Raw genomic sequence first — 22,433 nt, 5'->3', positions numbered from 1 at the left:
TGAAAAATAGAAAAAAAAATTATTGAGATGTAGAAAATTATTATGTTTAGATAAATATTTAATCGGTGTATATACTGATAGGTAATAACCCAATTCTAAAATAAATTAGCTCACTACAATGCCCATCAACATTAAAAAAAACTATTGCCGTTTGGTACGAGTACTATTAGTCCATGTATAATTTATCATATCCAATCCTGCGTTCTTTTCGTCATACTATTTATCCATCTATTAATTATTTATTTTACGTTAATCAAATCATTAATCATTTATCTTACATCAATCAAATCATTGAATTTAAATTACTATATTACCCTTATAAATAATATTATTCATATTTTATTTATTCTTAAAAAGACAAAATGGTAATTTATCATTTTCATATAAAATTTAATCAATCAAATCAAATAAACTATAATCTATCAATCAAATCAAATACTATATTAATTATTATTATTTTATTTATTTTATGTTACATTATATTACTTATCCATATAATCTATCAATCAAATCAAGACTCTAGTAATGATGATAAGTTTTTGATCGTGCTTCGATACATATGTCATAGGAGCTTGCGAATTTATAGGTAAGTGTTCTCGTTTTTATCATTTTAAATTTTTGCTTTGATTTTTAGGAGATGATTGAGGGTAGGAGGGTCCTCGCCTCCTCGGACACTTAGCTCGGGACGCATGTGATTATTTACTATTTCATTTTTAGAGTTTGCAGGAGCGACAACAGGTTCAACACTGACAGTCCCGCGTAGAGGTGTCAAAACGGGCTGGCGGGGCGGGCCGACCCACAACCCTGTCGCAACTCACCATTAGGCGGGGCGGGCCGGCCCACCTTTAAGGCGGGTTGGGAAAACCCCAACCCAACCCAACCCAACCCAACCCAACCCACCTATTTTAAGTGGCGGGGCGGACCAATCCGGCGGGTTTATGTGTTATTTGGCGGATTTTGGCGGGCCAACCCGCAACCCACCCTAACCCACCATTAGGCGGGGCGGTGCGGGTCGGCCCACTTTTAAGGCGGGTTGGGAAATTGTCAACCAACCCACCTATTTTGTATGGCGGGGCGGGCCAACCCGATGGGCCTAACCTATTTTGACACCTCTAGTTCCGCGTTCTATTGAATTTACTTAATCTAGGTTACTATTTTATATTGCTACGCCAAATGAGTATAACATTTATGAACAAAATACCTTTTTTATATATATAAAAAGATAATTTTAAAGTTAAGATCTCATAAATCATTGGCTCGTAGTCATTGAATTAGGACTGTAAGAGAATCAAGCTACTCGTGAGTAGTTCGGTCAAAAGCTCGACTCGAGCTCGAGTAACTCGATCCTTCACTCGAGCCGAGCTCGAGCTTTATTTGTTTCTGTTAGAGTAGCTCGCGACTCCTCGATAAGATATATATATATATATATAATTATATAAATAAAAATATATGTAACTATAATATTATATTTATATATTTTTATCTTATAAAAAATAATAATATATATAATAAAAATAATACAAAAAATATATTAATATAATATATATTTATTTTTTGAGCTCGAGCTCGAGTAGCTCGAAATATACACGAGTCGAGCTCGAGTATGAAATTATTCACTCGATCGAGCTCGAGTAGACAAAATATAAGTCGAGTTCGAACTCGAGTAGTATGATACTCGAGCTCGACTCAACTCATTTGTATTATATATTGAATAAACTAAGACATTGCAAACAAAAAAGAAAATAAAAAGGTTAAACGAAGTAGAAAAACAAATTTATTTAACACAAAAGTTATTAGAGATTATCTTTAGGGCAAATTATTTTAAACTCCCCACTACCAAACTTCTCTTTAACTTAACTCCTTACCCACCCTTTTCTTTATTTTCACTCCCTAGTGGTTCCCATTTTTGAATTAAAAATTAAATAAAACTTATCCTTTGTACGTGGTTTTGTTATACCTATCGAACCAGTCCCGGTCATGCAAGACTATCAGTTACGCAAGGTTTTCAGCCGATATACTCCGGATTAAGGGTCCAACATGCTTCCATAAGATAAATTAAATTTAAATACCTCTTTGACCATAATATCGTCGGGTCATACCGGCCGAGTTTTACGAAGTGCTCCTCACACCCCAACCACGCAGTCGCAACAGATGGTTTCTGCACAAGCTCCTTCAACGACACCCAGCACAACCTTAATTCGTTTTCTATCTTAAGGCGTATGGTATATAAATTTAATTATAAAATATGAGCATGAAGAACGAGAGATTTAGAAAATTTATTCAGACATAATATTATTACATAAATCAACTCCTTTGAAGAGGAGAAGACAACTTGTTTAGCTACTCATAGTAGCCTTGTTCTTGAAATACATAAAAGAAAACTTAATACAATAGAAAGAAAAATATTACAACAATTTATTTGTAAGAAAACTGAAGGGAATAATCGATATCTTCAGCTTCCTCAAATGCCTGTATTTATAGTTGTAGTTCCACTCGTTTCACCGAGAAACTTCAGGGAATCTCACAGCTGTCTTGTATTTCTTTATGCCCTTATTGATGGCATCTTTTACTAGTGGAGGAGGCAGTTGTCTGGAATTTTTTTTATGCCATTATTGATGACATCTTTTACTAGTGGAGGAATCACATGCCTGCCACTTTCTTTTGGCTTTATTCTCCTCACATGCCTGCTTTATTGTTGTCGGGGCATCTTTTGCTTTTAAAGTAGGCCCCTGTGAAAACGCATCTTCGGTGGTCCTTGTCCACCTTTGCTTGTCTCGGAAAAATCCTTTCGATCCGTTCGGGGTCTAAAAGTTTTTCCAAATTCTGGCTCCTTCTGATTTGGGCATTCTGGGCAGATATTCTCTAACCATCGTCCAATATGAGCCATGTTACAAAATTTTCGGCGAGTTTCTTTACTCTCCGGCAGCTTGCTGTTCCACAAAAGGTTTCTCTTCTTTTCGAAGAGTTCTTTCGCAAATGCTGTAGTTTTTCCTGTCATTGTGTTCAACAGGAACGATCCATTCACAGAATTCTAATAAAATTTGAATGGAAACTTGACTTTGTTCATCTCAGTAAGACAGACCCAAATACCCCAGGCCCTTCTGGTTGAGATCTCATTTTCTCCGAAAGTAGACACCAAGGGTATTTCTTCAGTTTTAGGATCCTTGATAAATTTATGACTGTTTATATAAGGTCTCCTCAGCTTGATAAAATGAAAGGGTTCGCGTGATCCTTTCACTGTTGGTTCTGGAGCTGCACTAAAAAAGTATAACTCAAGCACATCTCCTTTGGACAAATGATCATTATTTGCCCATGTTTCTTGGACTGCTTCCTGGATCCATTTTGGTAACTGTGATATCTCCGGAAAGCTTGGTGACGTTGTATAAACTGAGGCCAAAGCCCCAAATTCATACCAAAGTTTTACATCTTTAGGATTGACATTGTTTTTTAGCCAAACCCTTGGATATATTCCTGCAACATCAACCCTGCAAGTGTTTGGGTTGATTTCACTCCTTGTATTCAATTTCTCCCACCTTTGTTGATAAACCTGAATGGAGAAATAATAGATGGATTAGTATCAATCTTAGATTTGTCAGTGTTGGGCCTAAGATTGATCTCTTTCTCTTTTACCCCAGAGGCGGAAGGTTGACTTGATGAGTTATCCTCATCAATTGTTGCTTCATCCAGATCATCAAAGGCTGATGATAGATTAACACTTGTTTCTTGAGTTTTGGATTCCTCAACATCTTGTTTCACAACCGGTGGTTGTATTTCTTGTTCTTGTAAAACATATTATTTTAGCATATCTTGTTTATGAGAAACCAATGGTTTCTCTATAGCCTTCACAATTGGCCCTTGAATAGCAACCCATAGTTGTGTTTGAGCTTGCATACATCCTGTAATTCGATTAGATACTTTGATCCGATCAGCTTGTTGTAACCTGCCGGCCATTTCAGCATTAATGGCTAACTGGTTGAACTCGTTTTGAAGCAACCCAAGGTGTTCCCTAAGATGCCTCTGCATTTTCATGATGAAATCCACGTCACTGCCTTCCATCTCTTGTTAAGAAATCTGCAAGAATATTTTCATGAGATTTAATAATAACAATATCAAAAATATAATTTTGACATAATGCTTGCCATCTTAATAACCTAGCTTTCTCAGGTTTAGATTCAATCTTATTTTTTAGGAAAGCTTTTACCTGGGTGTTATCAACCTTCAGAGTGAATTTTTTAGCAAGTAAAAATAATGGACATTTTTAAAAAGCCCTTTTAACTGCATAAAATTCCTTATCGTTGATATGCCATCTAATGGCCTCAGATTCTGAAAAAAGACCACTACAGTATCTGCATGGTATTTTCCCATCTGGAGTGATCTTGGTAAGGACTGCAGCCCACCAATCGTCACTGGCATCCGTAAATAATACCAAATCATCTTCATCTACGGGTATAACCATTTTTGGGAGATTCTTACATATCTCTTTTAATTGGTTTACCCCTTTAGTATGGTCATCGGTCCATATAAACCTAGCATCCTTTTTTAACAAAGGACTGAACACCTTTCTGTACATTGCTAGATTGTTAATGAACATCTCTGCAAAATTAACTACTCCAAGAAAACTCTGGAGTTGTTTTACATCTTTGAGTTTATCTGGAAAATTCTTTACCTTTTCCACAATATGGGGTTGTAGAATTATTCCAGTTTCATCAATCTCAATACCGAGGAATTCAATTTTTCTTGTTGCTATGACTACTTTCTTTTCAGATAAAACCAGTCCTTCTTGTTTACAAATTTTAGAGAAAATCTCTAAGTGTTTAACGTGTTCGTCTATATTTTTTGATGCTATAAGAATATCATCAATATAAACAAACATAAAGTTGAAATAATCTTTAAAAAGGTTATCCATCTTTCTTTGAAATATCTGGGGTGCATTAGCTAATCCCATAGGCATAACTTCCCAAATATAGTGTCCTTGTGGAGTAGAGAAGGCTGTGAATTTCTTACTTCCTTCTTCCATTCGAATCTGGTAAAATCCAGACTTATAATCAAATTTTGAGAACACTCTAGCATTTCGTACACAGCTAATTAGGTGTTCTCTACTTGGTATGAAGTATCCATCAAACTCCAAGATTTTATTAATACCTTGGTAGTTAATAACTAGCCTGGGTTTCCCTCTTTTTATTTCACCATGATTTCTAACCAGAAAACCTGGGCTGCTATATGGTGAAACTCCTTCTTTGATTAAACCAAGGTCTAAATGTTCCTTGATAATCATTCTCATATCCCTTTGATCTGTTATGTTCATCGGGATAGGCTTATAGCTGACGAATTCATACTCTTTGCCTTCCTTTAGAGTAAGACTGACTTTGAGTTGATTTCTATCCCACCATGCTAAAGGATGCTCGTTGTAACTTTCTTTGAGCCTCTTTTTTGACATCTTCAAGGGATACTTTATTTTCTAACTCTATATCTCTGTGATTTAGAGTTACCTTGAGAAGCTCCATATCCTCTGTTTGCAGTTCTTGTTCTGTTGTTATTTTCAACATGGTTTCTCCAAACCTTCTTGGATCTTTCATTTTTGGGTGAAAAAGTTGTCCTTTATCACCACGTTGGCTGCGAAATGTTATCGGCAATTGTCGATAAAAAGCAACCTTGAGTCTTTGAACGATAATTTTATGATCACAAATTGTAGTGAACATAAGTCTTCTTGACTCATTGTCTTGTGTTTACTTCTTAAACATTTGTAAGAAGTTATTTCCTAATAGGATATCAGCTCCTGTATCATGAAAATAGATTGGTGGTGTTTTTACCTTGTACCAAGGTGTTTGACCTGCACCTCCCATAAGGATCTCTGCTTATTTTATTCCTTTGCAAAGAATTAAAATTCTTCGAGAGAAATCTCGTATTGCAATTTTTGGCAATTCCTCTTCACATTCTTCAGGGAAAACTCCTCTTTTTGCTGTACAAATTCCTGCTCCTGAGTCAATATAAGCTGCAAAATACTCAGCCTTATATTGTTCATATAACATCCCTATCGGAATGTATATGAAGAAAGGACTTGTTGTCATTTTTTAAAGGGATTACTAAATGGCCCTGCCATTTTTAACAGACTGTGTTGTAACTCAGTAATCCGATTAAGACTATTTACCTTTAGTTTCCCTAAGGCCTCAGAAGGTAGAGTATGATTACTCCTTTCTACTTCTTCAATGTGTTCTAGTAAATCATGTTCATGACTTACTAATTTCAACTGTTGCTTCTTCCTCTATCTGTGAACAGAGTTCTCGAATCTGATTAAGGGATTGTCCCTTATCCAATTCTCTTGGTTTTCCATTTAGTAGAATTCTTATTGAATCCTCCAAGTATTTTCTTTTGCCATGAACTCTATTCCTTTTTCAAGGCGTTTCCATGGTTTATGGTCCTTCAAGAATTCTAGACCAAGAATGAGTTGATCCATTTCTTTTCCTGGAATTCCCCAGATTTGAACTTCCAATTCTCCAATATTTATCACTCCTTGGTAAGTTCCTTTTTCTTGTTGTTCCAAATAGTAAATCGAGTTACAAGGGAACAAGTTCCGATGACTTGTAATTTCGAATACTATTTTCACTTCTTTCCATCCTTCTGGAGATCTAAGTTTTCCTATTATAGAAAACTCCTTTTCTTCTGGTGGAATTTCTTGAATAGGAGATTTGTCCCATCTCCTGCTTGTCATTCTGTCTCCTTGGAAAGATAACCTTCGGGGTTCTATTTTAAGGTCTCTGTATAGAACCGGTCTGTCTTGAATTTGAATGTCTGTTTCCTGAATTAAAGGAAACTCAATTCTTTTCGGGTATATTGCTTGAGCAACTTTCCCAAAGATCTCTGAAATTTCAATGAACTCATTTCTAATAAATAATTCAGAATGGTGAGTATTAGAAATGTAGTAGCCCGTACCCAAAATTAGTGATTAAGGATTAATCAACGCTAATTAAATAGATTGGGTACCGGATGGATCGGAAGCTCCGATGCAGGATCGGACGTTCCGATCGACATCGGAAGCTCCGATGCAGGATCGAAAGCTCCGATGGTATTACGTCAGGCATGATGTGTGGCAGGATCGGAAGCTCCGATCAGGATCAAAAGCTCCGATCGCCCCTATCCAAAGTTAACCAGTGATATTTTGACACGTGGCAGATGAGGATCTTCGGAAGCTCCGATGGCAGGATCGGAGGTTCCGATCGATGTCTATAAATAGAAGGCCGAGGCTTCACTTTCAATTGCCAATTCCGAGAATCCCTCTCTATTCCAGGAATATTTGAGTAGTTCTAGTCTTCATAGGCTTGACCCGAGGGTTGGCGAGGCGTTCGATAGTCGTAGCAGAGTTATGCCCAAGTTCTGGAGGCATCGACATCAAAGGGCTAACGACGGACGAAGGTATAACTTTTGCTTCCTATAAATATTTAGGAGTATGTAATAGCTTAGTTAAGGCTTTTAGAGAACTTTAATGATAGTAGTATCATTTGACAGTGTAGAGCAGACTATAGGCGTGGACCTAGAGTTGGTAGAGCTTGCACTGATTTGAGGTATGAAAGTACTGTTCGAGATATCCTGACTGAGTATGCATGTATTATGTGACTGCATGGTTTATATGTCATTGATTTATGCTGCATTCATTTGCATACTGAGCTATCTCCTTCGAGATGTCTATTAGTAGGGTTGTACCCTATCCTGTTAGTGGATGGACTTCCATGGCTTTGGGTCCGGTAAATCCACTGGTATTTGGTATGGGAGCCACCTCCTAAAGCGACGGCACAACGTGCTACATACCAGGGCCCGGTCTGTCTCTGTTATCAGATCCTTGACCTCGAGTTTATAGGGAGTTCACTTTGCATGCATGTATACTCATACTCTCGTACTGGGCGTTTTATGCTCATGTCTCGTACTCTGTGTTTCTGGACACCCTATTCCATGGGGCAGGTTTGCGATTGGACGAGGCGGGTGGATCCAAGAGGGGCTAGGCAGTGGTTGGCCAGCTGGAGCTTCGTCTAGGTTTTATTTCTGTTGTTATTTGGATTGATACAGCTGTTCGATCTGGTTGTATAATATTTGGGTATTTACAGATTCCTTGCCTTGGTTGTATAATGTTTATGGTTTCCGCAGTTTTATTCTAATATCCATTTAATTAAGTTAATTGCATGCCTAAGTTCTGTTTAGTAGGTGATCCAGGTAAAGGTCACTACAAGAAAGAGCATAAGAAATTTGATACGTAATAGAATATGGTCTATTACCTTCATTCATTAGTCTTTTTTCCTTGAAGTTTTGATGCAAAGTCAAGGCTCAACTAAAATCTCTATCAACTAAATTGTAGGCTATTCTTGGATAAATAACTCCCACAATTTTTCCTGCACATAAATTTCCCGAGATAGTTCCTAGAACCGCATCTTGTATATTTCCCATTATTTTATCGCATACTACGATATCTATGGGTGAATCTATTCCCTCTATAAAAGTAGCCTTGATCATAATCTGGATTGCTCCAATATGAATCCAAGACATTGTCTTTGCTACTTCTGCTTTTAATTTCTGTAATTCTTCTCGAATTTCTTCAAAGGGAATTAACTGCATTTCAATTTGATTACTGGTTAATTCCATAGGGATCGCCATTTCCCTTCTGGATACCTTATAAATCAAATTATGTCTTCTTTTTCTTAGCCCTAGGTTTCCTAAGACTCTTTCAATTTGTCCTGCCGAAAATCCTTGGTACTTCTGTAATGTTGGATTTTCTCTCATAATCCTTTGGACCATATTATGAGATATCGTGGTTTGGCTAAAGAACCCAGCCAAACTTTCATGTGTTTCATGGCGAAACACTTCCTCTTTACTCCGATTCTGATTCATTCTCAGAAACTTCTCGACTAAACAATATCTCTTCTTCGTATATGCTTTCATCTGAGGGGATATCCTCAAATTGATATACTTGGACTAGATCTTGAAAGAAGACCACATCATCCATATGTGGTGTTGCTTCAAAGAGTTTAACTCCTTTTTTCTCGTTTTCTGGACAATTTGTAGATATATGTCCTCTTGCTCCACATGTCCAGCAGTTGCAATCCTTGAAACTTTCACTTGCTCTTGTATGAGTTCTTCTGAAAGTTCTTCTTGATGGTGTTCTTCCCCTGCTTTGTGATGAGCCTATTGCTGGGGATGTTCTTGTAGGTCCACTTCTTCTACCTGATCTATAGGATCTGGCCTTTTGTTTGGACTAAATTGTTCTTGGTTTCCAAGAACTTTTCATTCTTTTATTATAGGGATTATTTTTGAATTTCTTCCTTTTAAATCCCTGTGATCTGTTTCCAATGATCGTTGGAAGATCATTTTCTCTACAGCACAAAGGTGTACGCTTATCTATACCCATTATTTTCTTGTAGTTCTTCTGTAATGCTGCCATATGATGCCATTCTGCTAATTTTTCTTTCAAAAAGGAGGCACGTCTTGCCAATGTATCAAGATTGCCTGGAACATATTCTTTAATCAGCATTTCTCTCTAGGGACTTGACATTTTTGCAAAATATTGATGAATAGCTATATTTTCCTCGACTCCCGAATTCCATCTGTATTTAGTTAATAACATAATGTATTCATCAACTAAGCAGATATCATGTAACTCGAGGCTATAAAGAGCTTGAGTATATCTTCTCTTTTTCTCTGTATCTTGATTATTGAAATAGTCCACCCCTATGAATTGTGCTTTAAATAGGGTGACCATTCTTTCTCCAATCTCGCTGAGGGATTCTCCTGCTAAGATTGATTCCTTAGTTTCTGGCATAGTCATCTCCCATGCGATCTTAACAGATCCCATTAAACTCATTTCTAGAAGTTTAATGAATCATTATTTATTGAGATCTAATGTCCCTGCTGCTATTCTCATAGCCGACGTCCAATCATCTATAAGATCTTCTCTATTTTTAAAGTCCAAAACATCAAGGTTTAACATAACCCCGTAAGGATGTATTGGATCTAAAACAGTTTTTCCGTAAGGAGTTTGATGGAGAGAGATTTTACTCCTTCTTGATCTGGTTCCTGCTGGATGTGAATTTTCTCCAACTTGGAACTCACTATGTGGTTCTTCTATTTTAACCACATATCTTGGGGTATTCCCTATGGGTTGTTCACCCTCAGGGGAATTCATTTTTAGATCTACTACTTTGAGATTCGCAAAAGAATCCGCAAGATCTTGTAGATCTTCGGGATTTAATCTTTCTAAAGTAGTCATCAGATAGTGTTTTTCTCTGATACTGCTTTTATAAGATTAATCATCATTTCATCATTGGTTAAAGGTTTTTGGACCATTTTGGTTTTACCTTTCTGATGTAACAAAATTTCGGTACCAAATGAGAGTGGTAACCTTTCTCCTGTATTTTCTTTTCTAGAACCCGAAGTGTGTTCTAGATTTATGATTTTATTTTGAAGATCCTTTAGGTTTCCAAGAATTTCTTCTTGTTTCTTAAGGATTTTTTTAATTTTCCGAGGTATTTCATACAGCTGATTGCTGTAATATTGTACCGTCTTTTGAATTTCTCTAAGATCTCCGGAGAGTTTAGAGGAATCTGGGGTAATCTCTAAAAATTGAGAGTTAAAAACATTTTTTTTTATCTCTTCAAAATTAAGAGCATTAATCACATCCTGTTGTAAGTAATCTATTGTATAGATTAACTTGTTTATAGGATTTCATATGAATAAAATCCTCTTGATTCAAACATTCGTTTGAAGTCATCTTAAAAAAAAAATCTTCTCTTCAACAAAAAAAAGCATGAATTAATGAATAATATTATGTATGAATAATTAACCTTAGACTCTGATACCATTTTTACGGATAATTCTTTGTACCATGAATAAGCCCAAAATCTTCAGATTTTAGCATAAAGTCTTTGGATTTTTAGCATAAAAAAGCATAAATCCAGTACAAGAATTAAACAATTAAATATTCAAGTTTTGAGGTCCTAGGGAGCTATTGCAAAAAATCTTATAGGTAGAAAGTTAGATCAAAATAAAATTTGGATTTGGGGATTTATCAACAATTTGCTCACAGTTTTATTTTATTTTATTTTTACAATTACATGTTTGGTGGCATTTAGCCAGAAAGAATGGCGAATGTCTTTCCAGCTCAGCCGCCAAGCCAAGCCAAACCAACCCAAACCACGACCAATGATAATACAGCTGATTCCATATGTCCTCATTTCTGCCGACGTTGATTTCCCGACACGGTGATTTCGTGTCTGAATGGAAAATTTCTCCCTTTGTGAGTACCCGGAAGTTCCCGACGAATAGCCGGCCTAGTTCTAACGGTATTCACCGTATTCTTTGTTTTATTCTTGGATGATCAATTATTATTATTATTATTATCGCTGCCCAAATAGCTTAAATTGATTGGCGGGAAACCCATTTTGTCGGCATCTTAGGTTGACATTTTGCGGGCGTTTTACAGTGATTTGGGATGGTTAAAGTTGTGTCGTGGTGTTTGTTTTTCACTTCAGATCAACATCTGTGTTTGCTTATGTGTTTAGAGAGAAATGGGGGCTTCGGATAATACGAGGGGTTTGATTTTGGCAATGTTGTCAAGTTTGTTTATTGGAACCAGCTTTATCTTGAAGAAGAAAGGTCTACAGAGAGCTGCAGCTGCTGGCACACGCGCAGGTATGCTTCATTTGTTACCGAATCTCTTTTGGTTTTTTATTTTAAATCCGAAATGTTTGAAGTATCTCGCAATATTTTCATGCTTTTTCGAGTCTAATTTGCGCTCAAGTTGCGATATTTCAAACATTGGAGTCACCTGTTAAGGAATTTCTAGTTTTGGGAACCAGATATGATCATCTCTTGGATAATTATCGAGAAATAAAAGTGATGCGTGATCTAATAATGTGTAAATGGATAAATTCTCAAGAAAAAAAGAAGGTAATTTCTATTAATGTTAGGGGAATAAGTAGTGGATTACCATTGCTTTCTTTACTGATCTATGAACAAGTATCAGTTACTGAGTTGTAAGTTAATAAAATCATTGGCTTTCAGTTATTTTTGAGGTATATTTATTGGCTGCTGTATCAAAAGTTTGGAAACAAATAGTTTGCATTAGCCGCGAGTCATGAAATGGACCTAGACAGTTGGGATTAAAAAGAATTTTAATGAACGTAGTCTAATCTGCTGCGATTTACTTTGTTTTAACAAGATAAGATTTTGCTTACCGTTTTTCACAAATTCCATCTCTTAACTGTCAAATCCTTTTATGGTGCACGATGTGGTATAATCATAATTTGTGTTTCTTGTATTTAAGGTGTTGGAGGCTACACTTACTTACTAGAACCTCTTTGGTGGGCAGGCATGATAACGAGTTAGTAGGATTTTTATACTGTTCCTTTCTGCTCTATTCTGACCACTCATCACTAACCATGAGCCTTTCATCTTTCTGTGCAGTGATTGGCGGAGAGGTGGCTAATTTTGTTGCTTATATTTACGCCCCAGCTGTCCTCGTTACGCCTCTTGGTGCACTGAGTATTATTATCAGGTAAATTTTTTTTAAATTATGAAAACATTGAACCTTACAAGGATATCTTGATTAATATCTTGACCAGCCCTTTTTTTTTCCCTTCAAAAGTGCTGTTCTAGCGCACTTTATGTTGAGGGAACGACTGCAAAAGATGGGCATACTGGGATGTATCTCCTGCATCGTTGGTTCTGTAATAATTGTTATTCATGCTCCTCAAGAGCAAACTCCAACTTCTGTACAACAAGTCTGGATTTTGGCCATCCAACCAGGTTCCTGAACCTTGCTTATAAATTTTCTTTTCTTCTTTTCACCTGTACTGTCATTAACGTGTTGTTGCAGTATTATTTATTGCTTATTTCTGCTCATTGTCTTGCACAAAGCGTTTATGATATACGTAGCAGCTACAGTATCCATCGTACTTGCCCTGACACTTCATTTTGAGCCTCTTTACGGGCAAACCAATATAGTGGTTTACTTGGGCATTTGTTCCTTAATGGGTGCTCTGACGGTACTTTCCATCACACTACATCATTTTGAGTTGACTGGATTTTGTGTTGCCTGATGAAGCAGCCTATGTTTTCTAGCTTATCATGTATGTGATAATTTCAATCAGGTTGTGAGCATAAAGGCGATGGGAATCGCAATAAAGCTCACTTTGGAGGGAATAAATCAATTCACATATGCTCAGACTTGGTTTTTCCTTTCAGTAGCAGTAATATGTGTCATCACACAGTTGAACTATCTGAATAAGGTAGACAGAAAATAGTTACTTTGTGAATGTTTTGATTGTTGCACCTTGATCTTAGAAACATGCAAGTTTTGTGTAATTACATCATGTTTTGATACCTAAGCTGGCCATGTTCCATTCCTTCGTAATTTTGTTAGAAAGAAATTGCTGTTGGTTGTCTCATTCCGAATTTGCATGTTCAGGCGCTTGACACTTTCAATGCTGCAATCGTTTCTCCAATATATTATGTGATGTTCACAACTCTGACTATTATAGCAAGCGCAATAATGTTTAAGGTGACATTGTCTCGAAGTCATATATTGCAAACTCTGTTGAATGATAATACGTTGACAATATTGCTGTCTTATGTTTTCAGGACTGGTCCGGTCAAGACTTGAGCAGCATTGCCTCTGAGATATGTGGATTTATCACGGTTCTCTCAGGAACCGTAATACTTCACACGACGAGAGGAGAGGAGCCTGCACCTCCAACTGGTAATATATCCTTGTCTTGAGCCAATCCGTATCCACAACTACTTCAGGATAAGGATACTTGGAAAAGGGATTTCAGATTCTTGTTCCTTTTATTTTCCCGTGGATATTTTTTGGAAGAATTTGATCTTTAGATAAATAAAGGCATTGATCGTGGAATGCTGTGCAGGAACCATAACATGGTATGATGGGGATTCCTCCAAAGGTTTGGAAGAGGCTCATTTGATCACACTCCATAATCCTGATTACTTTACTTAAAGCAGTTGTAGTGTTTTTTGAGACAACCACGAAATTAAAAACGTTACGGTCTGGGAATCACCTCATACGCCATGTCCTCGTGTCTGGTTAACGAGTTTGCTGCAGAGTTAAAGATCATTTTTCATTGTGAAAATTCGTGTCCACCTCAATGCACCTTTTATTGGAAGTAAAGGGCCAAAGGAAGTTTGAATACTCTACATATGGTGGCCGGTGGCGTGTGGCTTTCTGAAAGCTTGAAGGAACTTTTGAGTTTTGATCAATGAAGTCTCATCGACTGGGTTCTTTTGGTTGCATTTGAATTCGATTTGGACTAAGGTTTTTAGTTTTGAGGTTGTAATAGTGGCAATAGTATCATGTGTTGTTCTTATAAAAAAAATAGTATCATGTGTTGTGGAACTTGAGATCAGTGTAATTATTTTGTGTGTGTGAAATTTGTTGAAAAGATTCATAGAAATAGATAATATGGTTTTTTGTCAAGTTCTTATTAATGTCGTGGAGTTAAAAATTATAATACCAACAATTCATACCTGCATTAGTTGTATACTTGTATAGTTGTGTAGTGTAAACGATGTATAAATCATTTTTGTGAGATAAATTTTTGACATGACAAGTATTATTTCCAACTGCATATATGTATGGATAACTTTTTGTAGCAAAATTATATTTTTAAAAGTGTTTTACAAAAGACCTACTCTGATATAAAACTAGCATTTGACACATGTATTTTTATATATAGAAAAAATTAAATGCATTTAAAGGATAATAAATTATTTAAAATAATCACCTTAATAATAGAATTAAAGATATAAATGTTATTTTAGGAAAAAATAAAAAAAAGCCTAATGAAATGATATAATAAATATATACTTGTAAAATATGTAATATATAAGTTATCTAGAAACTAATTTTGACGTGAGCTGTCTTTGGCATAAACCAAAAATATCTCTTTATTTTTTTTTTTTAAAAAAAATTTATTTTTAATGAAAAATGTAATTAAACTTGTTTTAATAAATTTATATCTTATTATCTATATCTAGATTCTAGCCTATGGAAAAGTTTTTATTTCAAGCAGTAATTACGTCAGAAATTTGGTTTGGAGGGTTTGAAATTAAAATTCGAAAAAATTATGGAATGTTTTTTTTAAAAAAATTTAAATGTAGAAACATAAAAGAAATATATAAATTCATAATTTTATTTATTTATTTATATTTATTTTTGTAAAAACATAAAAGATACGATCTCTATCCATCCTTCTCTGACTCTACCACATCTAAATTATATATATATTTTTTGAAAGGTAAAATATTTTATATTATTAGAATCCTTTTCTAACATAAATACCACGAATTCGCTTGAAAAACAGGAGACGTGGCGTGTGTGAAATCCATAAAATACCACATCCGCTGGATCAAAAGATAAGACTCATCTCCCACCGTTGGATGAAATCCCTCCCCCCGTGTTTATATATTAAGCGATGACTTGGACGTAGAGGCACGCAAGTTCTAAAAACCTATTCGCTTTCTCACACACTAATACACCATCAAACACACGCACATACCGGAGGAGATTCCATCGATCATGGCGGCGACGGTTAGCGCATGGGCGAAGCCAGGCGCTTGGGCTCTGGATTCCGAGGAGAACGAGCCCGACCTCCTCAATCAACACAAACAAGCCTCTTCTTACTCCAACGACGTTGAATTGGCCGATTATCCTTCCCTGGCCGCCGCTGCCTCTACCAAGACCAAGAAGAAGAAGAAGCCGCAGGCCCTTTCTCTTCAGGAATTCACCACATATGGCGGACCAAAGCCTCTGGCGGCACAGTCCAAGGGCTTGACTCCGGACGAGCTTCTGGCTCTTCCAACCGGCCCGCGTGAGCGCTCGGCCGAGGAGCTTGATCGGAATAGGATCGGGGGTGGATTTAGATCTTACGGCTTGGGCGCCAGGGATGATCAGCCCCGCCGTCAGGGAAACTTTAGTAGGGATTCGAATCGTGAGTTTACACCATCTAGGGCGGATGAGATCGATAATTGGGTGGCAGGGAAGAAACTCTCGGTGAATAACGGGTTTGAGCGGAGGGAGAGAGGGGGTTTTTTCGAGGATTCACAATCACGAGCCGATGAGGTTGATAATTGGGCCTCGAAGAAGAATTTTGTACCATCGGAGCCGAGGAAATATGATAGAAGAGGGAACTTTGGAACGGATTCGATCAATGGCGGTGCAGATTCAGACAATTGGATGAAAAGGAAGGAAGAGGATGGAAGGAAGACCGGAGGATCCTTTGAAAGCCTTAGGGAGAGACGAGGTTTTGAATCGAATGGTGCGGATTCTGAGAGTTGGGGAAGGAAAATAGAGGAGGTGACCAATGGCAGTGGTGGTAGGCCGAGGTTGAATTTGCAGCCGAGAACTCTGCCTTTAGGAGAAGGGCAGAAGAGTGATATCGGGAGCGTGGTGAAGCCTAAAGGGAGTAACCCCTTTGGACAAGCTAGACCAAGGGAGGAAGTATTGAAGGAGAAGGGACAAGATTGGAAGGAGATCGAAGAGAAGCTGGATTCTACAAAGACAAAGGAGATAACTGCAATGGGGTCTAATGATGGGCCTCTGCTCGAAAGGAAGAGCTTTTGGAGTGGGAATGGGAATGGGAGGGAGAGGTTGCAACGGGAAGACAAAATTGAGAGGGCTTGGAGAAAGCCCGACGGCTCCCTTGATTCTCGTCCCTCAAGGTGTGTGAATTTGATGAAAGACATTTAACGATAACAAATTTTTATTTCTTACTTTTTTTTTTGTTTTTGTTTTTGGGATGTTTTTGGGATGTTTTGTGAATGGCGATGAATTGATGATTATTCTTTGTTTGCGTTTATGGTGAAAAAGTATCTTCTGCTTTGTTTTATGTATGCATGCCTTTCTGCGAGTTGATCTGCTTGTGTCATCTTGACGTGATACTTTATCGTGTCAACTCGTTATTAGGTGATTGTTTATGGTCCTTTTGAGAGTGTAGTGCCTAGCTTTCTTGTATTCTCCGAGGACGTAAGCAACTGGTAATAGGACGTAAGCAACTGGTAATAATCTGGTTACCCTTCCTAAACAAAAGTGCCAACTATACTCGAGAGGATATTACTTTGTCTATTTTTCACTAGTATGTTTCATAGATCACTGGTTTACTTGGAGACCTTACTGTTTACCTTAGCATATAGCTCTGGCATTGGTCAAAATAATGCATACTTTTTATGGTCAAGGACAAAAAGACCTGGAAGAAGTTGTTTTTATCTACCTAAAGGGTAAAACTACATTGATCCTATTATTGGTTATTAGCCCATGCTAGCAGTGCATCCATTTCGTACAGTTTTTTAAATGTGTTTCTTAGTTGTCAGGAGTCTTGGGTTTTGTCTTATGCACTGCACCCATGATTTTCTCTTATGTTGGTTAAGCTAGCCCGTTTTCGGAACTTCCCACATAATTTATATTGTTCTGATGTTCTTTCAAGATTTGTAGCTGTTTGTGAACTTAGTTTAAATCGTTTTCTTTTCTTTTATAGCGCTGATGTCCGTGCTGAGAACACTGCAAATGGGCATATCGAAGATGCTGAAGAGAGAGATGGTCAAGTGTAATACTGAGCTATTAAGTTTTGACGGTAAACAAATTTATTGATTATGGCATAGGTATTAATGACAAGATATTTATGTTACATTCTCTACATTCTGTTTCCGTTAATGTTCTTGCGTGGTACATTTTAGAGCAATTTTGGTAGTCTTACAGGAAGGTTTTAAATTTTACGTGGTGTGGTTTACTTAATGTATTTCCTACTTTGATTTTTGGTGGTCAATTTTTTTTTTTTTTTTTATGTGTCATTGGATTGGTATGTAGATCCCTGGAGATGGCGACGTTGTTCATTATTTGTGACATACAGAAATACCAAGTATTTGTATTTGTTTACCTTGATCTTGTGGGAATCTAGAAGCTATTGATGTGAAATTCATTCATTCGAAGTCTGTATCATTCAATGCAAAAGCCTGATCAGTGATGGTACTTGGGTTATATTTGGATTCTTGAGGATTTCAAATTAAAGGGTTTGAAATCTATGAATTTGAAAAAAAATTAAGTCGAGGAGTGGATTTGAAATTGAAACGTGAAAATGTACTTGAGTGACAGGAGATTTATTTTTCGAGGCTTCGTTTAAAATTTTGAATCAAATGAATACAATGGATTTGATGTAGATTTGAAATTAAGATATTTCCATCTAAAGGCAACTTTAATGTATTTATATACGTCATTGGAAGTCTGAGTAATCTTTTTCGAAGTATCATAACAATTCTTCATTTTTCTTCCGAGCCTCTAACGGGCATGACCCATGCGTTGAAGTGAGGAGAGGGTGGAGGATTCTAATTTATTTGACAATGGTTTACGTAGTAAATTGCAGTGTTCTAATTTAACGAGTGCTTTAATCTATACTTATATATTATATATTATTAAAGTTATGGACTAAGAGAGTAATTAACTTTGTTAATTTGGTGTATTTTTTGATAAATAAAAAATATCTCCTTTTCAAATTTTAAAAACATTTTATTTCTATGTAATAAAAAATCGTATAAAAACTTATTTTAGTAGAAATGTAATATGTTAATAACTTATATTTTTATTTTTATCTATATTTTTAAATTAAAGTAATCATATCATCATAAATAAAAAATTAACATAAAAACATTGTAAAAGTTTTTAGTTTTAATATAATCTAAAAAGTTTTTACACAAGTATTTAAAACAAAAGCTGATATGCTAGTATGATATAAAAACTTGCAGAAAATAAATTATATATTTATTAAAATAAGTTAGATTGATAGGGAAAAAAAATAGAAAGAATTATACCAATTGAATTATATATTTGAGAGTGATGAAAAATAAAATGTGATTTTTTTGTATTTTTGTAATGATTTAGATGATAGTATTTAAGTTGAATAGTTAACATTCTCGAATTATAAAATATTATATTTTTATTTAATAAAAATATCGTTAAACTCGAGTGTTTGTAAAAATTATATTTTTGTAGAAGTGATTAAATTTATAGATTATAAAAAAAATTGAGAACAATTAGAAGTTGATAATGTTTAGAAAAAAAAGTGAAAAATTAAAAATCAAAGATTGAAAGTATTTGATAAATAAGTAATTATAGTATAACCTTTTTACTATAATTACTTTGGAGAATCATAATTATCATTTGACTATATTTTGGATTTTAATTAATTTAAGGAGAAGCCAACACATAATTTGAATTTAAAGAACATAAGAGTGATTTTTTTAAACCAAAATCTAGCAATCATTTTTTTAGTGATTGCAAACAGTCTTACATTACATTTGCATCTTAGCTATATATTTTCTATGTATTAAATAAAAATTAAAAAATATTTATTTATCTTTGTATATATTTTTTAATTTTGAATTAGATAAACGTATCACTAGTAATATAAAATTTGTTACTATTTTTTTTTTAAATTTTGAATTTTAACACCATCTCTCGAATTTTTTTTAATATCTATGCATTCGAGACACTAGTTTTTACTAGTCTTGGTGGGTTTACCGAGTGCATTGATCTAGTGGATTTTTTCTAACGAAAACCCGATCCAATAATTTTGTATCGGATTCGGTTACCGTTTCAATGAGAAGTTTAAAAATATTTTCAGTAGTTTATAACTGAATAAAATCTTACTATCATATAATGATTTTACCCCTTAGAATAACTACTTTTGGTCATAAATGTGTGTGAACATAAATATCCTTAATATTAATTAATAAATTTGAATTTAAATATTAATATTTTATTTTACACTTCTTAAAAACCAACATGACTATTTTTTATTATCCAAACACACGTTCAATGCCACGAATCCACAAACTCACATATTTTTAAACATGTTAAAAATTTTAAATTGTATATATTTTTAACTAAAAAATATAAATTTTACACACATGCAACGCATGTGCTCGGGTGGCTAGTTTAAATTATGTGTGAATAATTTTTTTTTTTAAAAAATTGGCAAAATCTATACTATATATAAAGAATCTGTATTAAATAAAAGAAGACATAATTTTTTTTTTCAAAATTGTCCTTATATGATATATATTATATTTTTTTAATTTCAAAATTTCAAATTGCAGTTTAGTCCCTCGATAATTTTTAAAAATATGATATTACTCTTATTTTAATATAAATCAAATTAATTTAAAAATATTATACAAATATGCAATGCGTGCACCGATAAATTAATATTTTTTAAAAAATGTTCTTCAAATATTATTTTTAAAGATAACTGAATTTTTTTTAAAATATTTTTAAAATATATAAATACGAATTAGACGAAAATTAAAATATTTATTAGAGTAGTTGTAAAAACTCCTTAATTATTTTTAACTATAAAATTACTTTTTAAATATCTGTCCAAACACTTTTTCAATTTTAATTTTTTTAATGGAATATCTGTTCAAACACATCTGTTAATCTTAAAGCAACTTTTAAAATATTTTATAAAAATTGTGTAAATTTTTTTTTATAAAAATGTTTTATGGGTATTTGTCCAAACAAACGAAAAGACTAGCTTCTGCATGTTTTTTTTTTATTTTTTTTTCTCGCTCTTACAATTTATTTTTCATTTTTTTTAGCTTTTCAATAAAAAAAACGTGTTGTACAAACAAGCAAAGCTTACAACTGAGTCCTAGTATATATATATATATATATAAATATATATATATAAAGCCTTACCTTTTTTTTAAATTTTACACCTTGACAGTAACATTTTAATAAAACTCGTTAAAGAAGTTTTTTTTTAAATGCCGAGTCCTTAAAATCCAACCTACCATTTGAAATAAATAATTCTCTCCGAAAGGTATAAAGATAATTCTCAAAGTTAACGCATAAAGATCTGAATTTCAGATTTACAAATTTTTTTTTTTTTTGGGTGACGTGGGAACCCGCGGCAGCTATCTTTGGTGCGCACTGGGTAAACTCCCGAACTAATGCAATAGCCTGCAAATCACGTTAGTCAGGTAAACCACACTAGGTAAGCCCTGTGTAACAGACTAGTCCAAAAAAGTGTTGGTAGGGGACGCAATAGCCTGCAAACTACGTTAGTCAGGTAAACCACACTAGGCAAGCCCTGTGTGATAGGCTAGTCCAAGAAGGTGTTGGTAGGGGGAATCGAACTCCTGACCTCTTGCCAATAGTTTACTTACTCCACCAACTTAAACACCCACTTAGGGCTACAAAATTGTTTCTTATTATACGGGGTGTGTCTGTTTATAAAATGTCACCACAAACTACCAACCAAAAAAAAAACAACTTTAATCTTGCCATGGATTTTGCTACTCAGCATATTCACTATATCAGTGAATTCCAAATACTACTCCAAAACCCAACCATTTTCAAGGCTGCAAGAGAAAGCAACCCACCTCCATTTTTACCTACATAGCCTCTCCGAACTCCACAAACAGCAAGAAGCTAGGATGATTCGGTACCCTTTTCGCCATCGACGATCCCCTCACAGAAGGCCCCGAACTCACGTCGAAACTCGTGGGAAACGCACGTGGGATGTACCTTTCATCAAGCCAAGACAAGTTCTTGACTTTGGTCATGTATGTTGATTTAGGTTTTAGTACTGGGAAGTTCAAAGGGGAGTTCCATAAGTGTGTTCGCGAGGAATCCGATATTAACGGAGAAGCATAGAGAAGACTGGCGGTGGTCGGAGGACGGGGCCAGTTTCGGATGGCGAGGGGGTTCATAGAGTTACTGTTGTTCATCCACGAGGGATTAGGGTTTTTAATAAGAGATTTATAAGTAATAGTAAAACGTTATTGATTTGTTTTGCGACCTTGCTTTGGATCAGTGGAAGAGATTATTAATGCATAACATGCATGGATATTAAGAGCATCCGAGCTGATGATCAGTACAGCTCAATCCTTGACATTTACATAATCAATAATTAACAAGGACCTATTTCAAGATTAATTGGTCACTCGAAAGGCGCAGAGCGAGGATCTTGGTTTAATTAGTATAGACATGATATACTATGATTAGTAAGGGAAAAGAGACTTTATAGCCGAAAAATAAGTTGTGAGGGCCCGTTATCTTAATCAAGATTATTTAACATGCAATCATAATTAAGTAATAAACAACAAAAAAGTGAGTTAAAAATTTACGTTTGGACCTGTAAAAATTTCGGCATGACATCACCGTAAATAGGATATGCCTGCAAAATTCAAATACTCTAAATAACCCAACAATGCCCTCAACAACATAACATATATAAACGAATAGCGGCTAAGCACAATCACAACATACACAAACTAAAAATATCATAGAGTTGGCAATGCTCGATAATTAATACATTATAAAATCTTCAAATACTCTAAACGCGACGAACAACTACTCAGGGCATTCTCTGGTAAATGTATAACTT

At 35.1% G+C, this 22,433-nt stretch overlaps 2 protein-coding genes across 4 annotated transcripts; both read left to right on the top strand.

Moving 5' to 3' along the window:
* The first annotated feature begins 11,107 nt into the window (after nucleotides 1–11,107).
* LOC140871301 (probable magnesium transporter NIPA6) lies at nucleotides 11,108–14,481 on the top strand. Of its 3 annotated transcripts, XM_073273746.1 has the most exons (10): nucleotides 11,108–11,321; nucleotides 11,541–11,670; nucleotides 12,305–12,361; nucleotides 12,445–12,535; nucleotides 12,626–12,786; nucleotides 12,898–13,025; nucleotides 13,131–13,268; nucleotides 13,448–13,540; nucleotides 13,621–13,738; nucleotides 13,905–14,481. In XM_073273746.1, exons 2-10 carry the CDS (start codon nucleotides 11,547–11,549, stop codon nucleotides 13,991–13,993), a joined length of 999 nt encoding a protein of 332 aa, XP_073129847.1. In that variant the 5' UTR covers nucleotides 11,108–11,321; nucleotides 11,541–11,546; the 3' UTR covers nucleotides 13,994–14,481. The 3 variants fall into 3 exon arrangements, with proteins under 3 accessions (XP_073129847.1, XP_073129848.1, XP_073129849.1); XM_073273747.1 differs by lacking the exon at nucleotides 12,305–12,361; XM_073273748.1 differs by lacking the exon at nucleotides 13,448–13,540.
* Nucleotides 14,482–15,483: 1,002 nt separating this feature from the next.
* On the top strand, nucleotides 15,484–17,923 carry LOC140871695 (eukaryotic translation initiation factor 4B3-like). Its single transcript, XM_073274346.1, has 2 exons — nucleotides 15,484–16,713; nucleotides 17,526–17,923. Exons 1-2 carry the CDS (start codon nucleotides 15,572–15,574, stop codon nucleotides 17,596–17,598), a joined length of 1,215 nt encoding a protein of 404 aa, XP_073130447.1. The 5' UTR covers nucleotides 15,484–15,571; the 3' UTR covers nucleotides 17,599–17,923.
* Nucleotides 17,924–22,433: the final 4,510 nt, after the last annotated feature.

The sequence above is a fragment of the Henckelia pumila genome, unplaced genomic scaffold, assembly GCF_033568475.1.
Source record: "Henckelia pumila isolate YLH828 unplaced genomic scaffold, ASM3356847v2 CTG_461:::fragment_3, whole genome shotgun sequence".
Classification (NCBI taxonomy): domain Eukaryota; kingdom Viridiplantae; phylum Streptophyta; class Magnoliopsida; order Lamiales; family Gesneriaceae; genus Henckelia; species Henckelia pumila.
The sequence above is the reverse complement of the archived record's forward strand: the minus strand, read 5'-3'. Positions and strand labels throughout refer to the sequence as shown.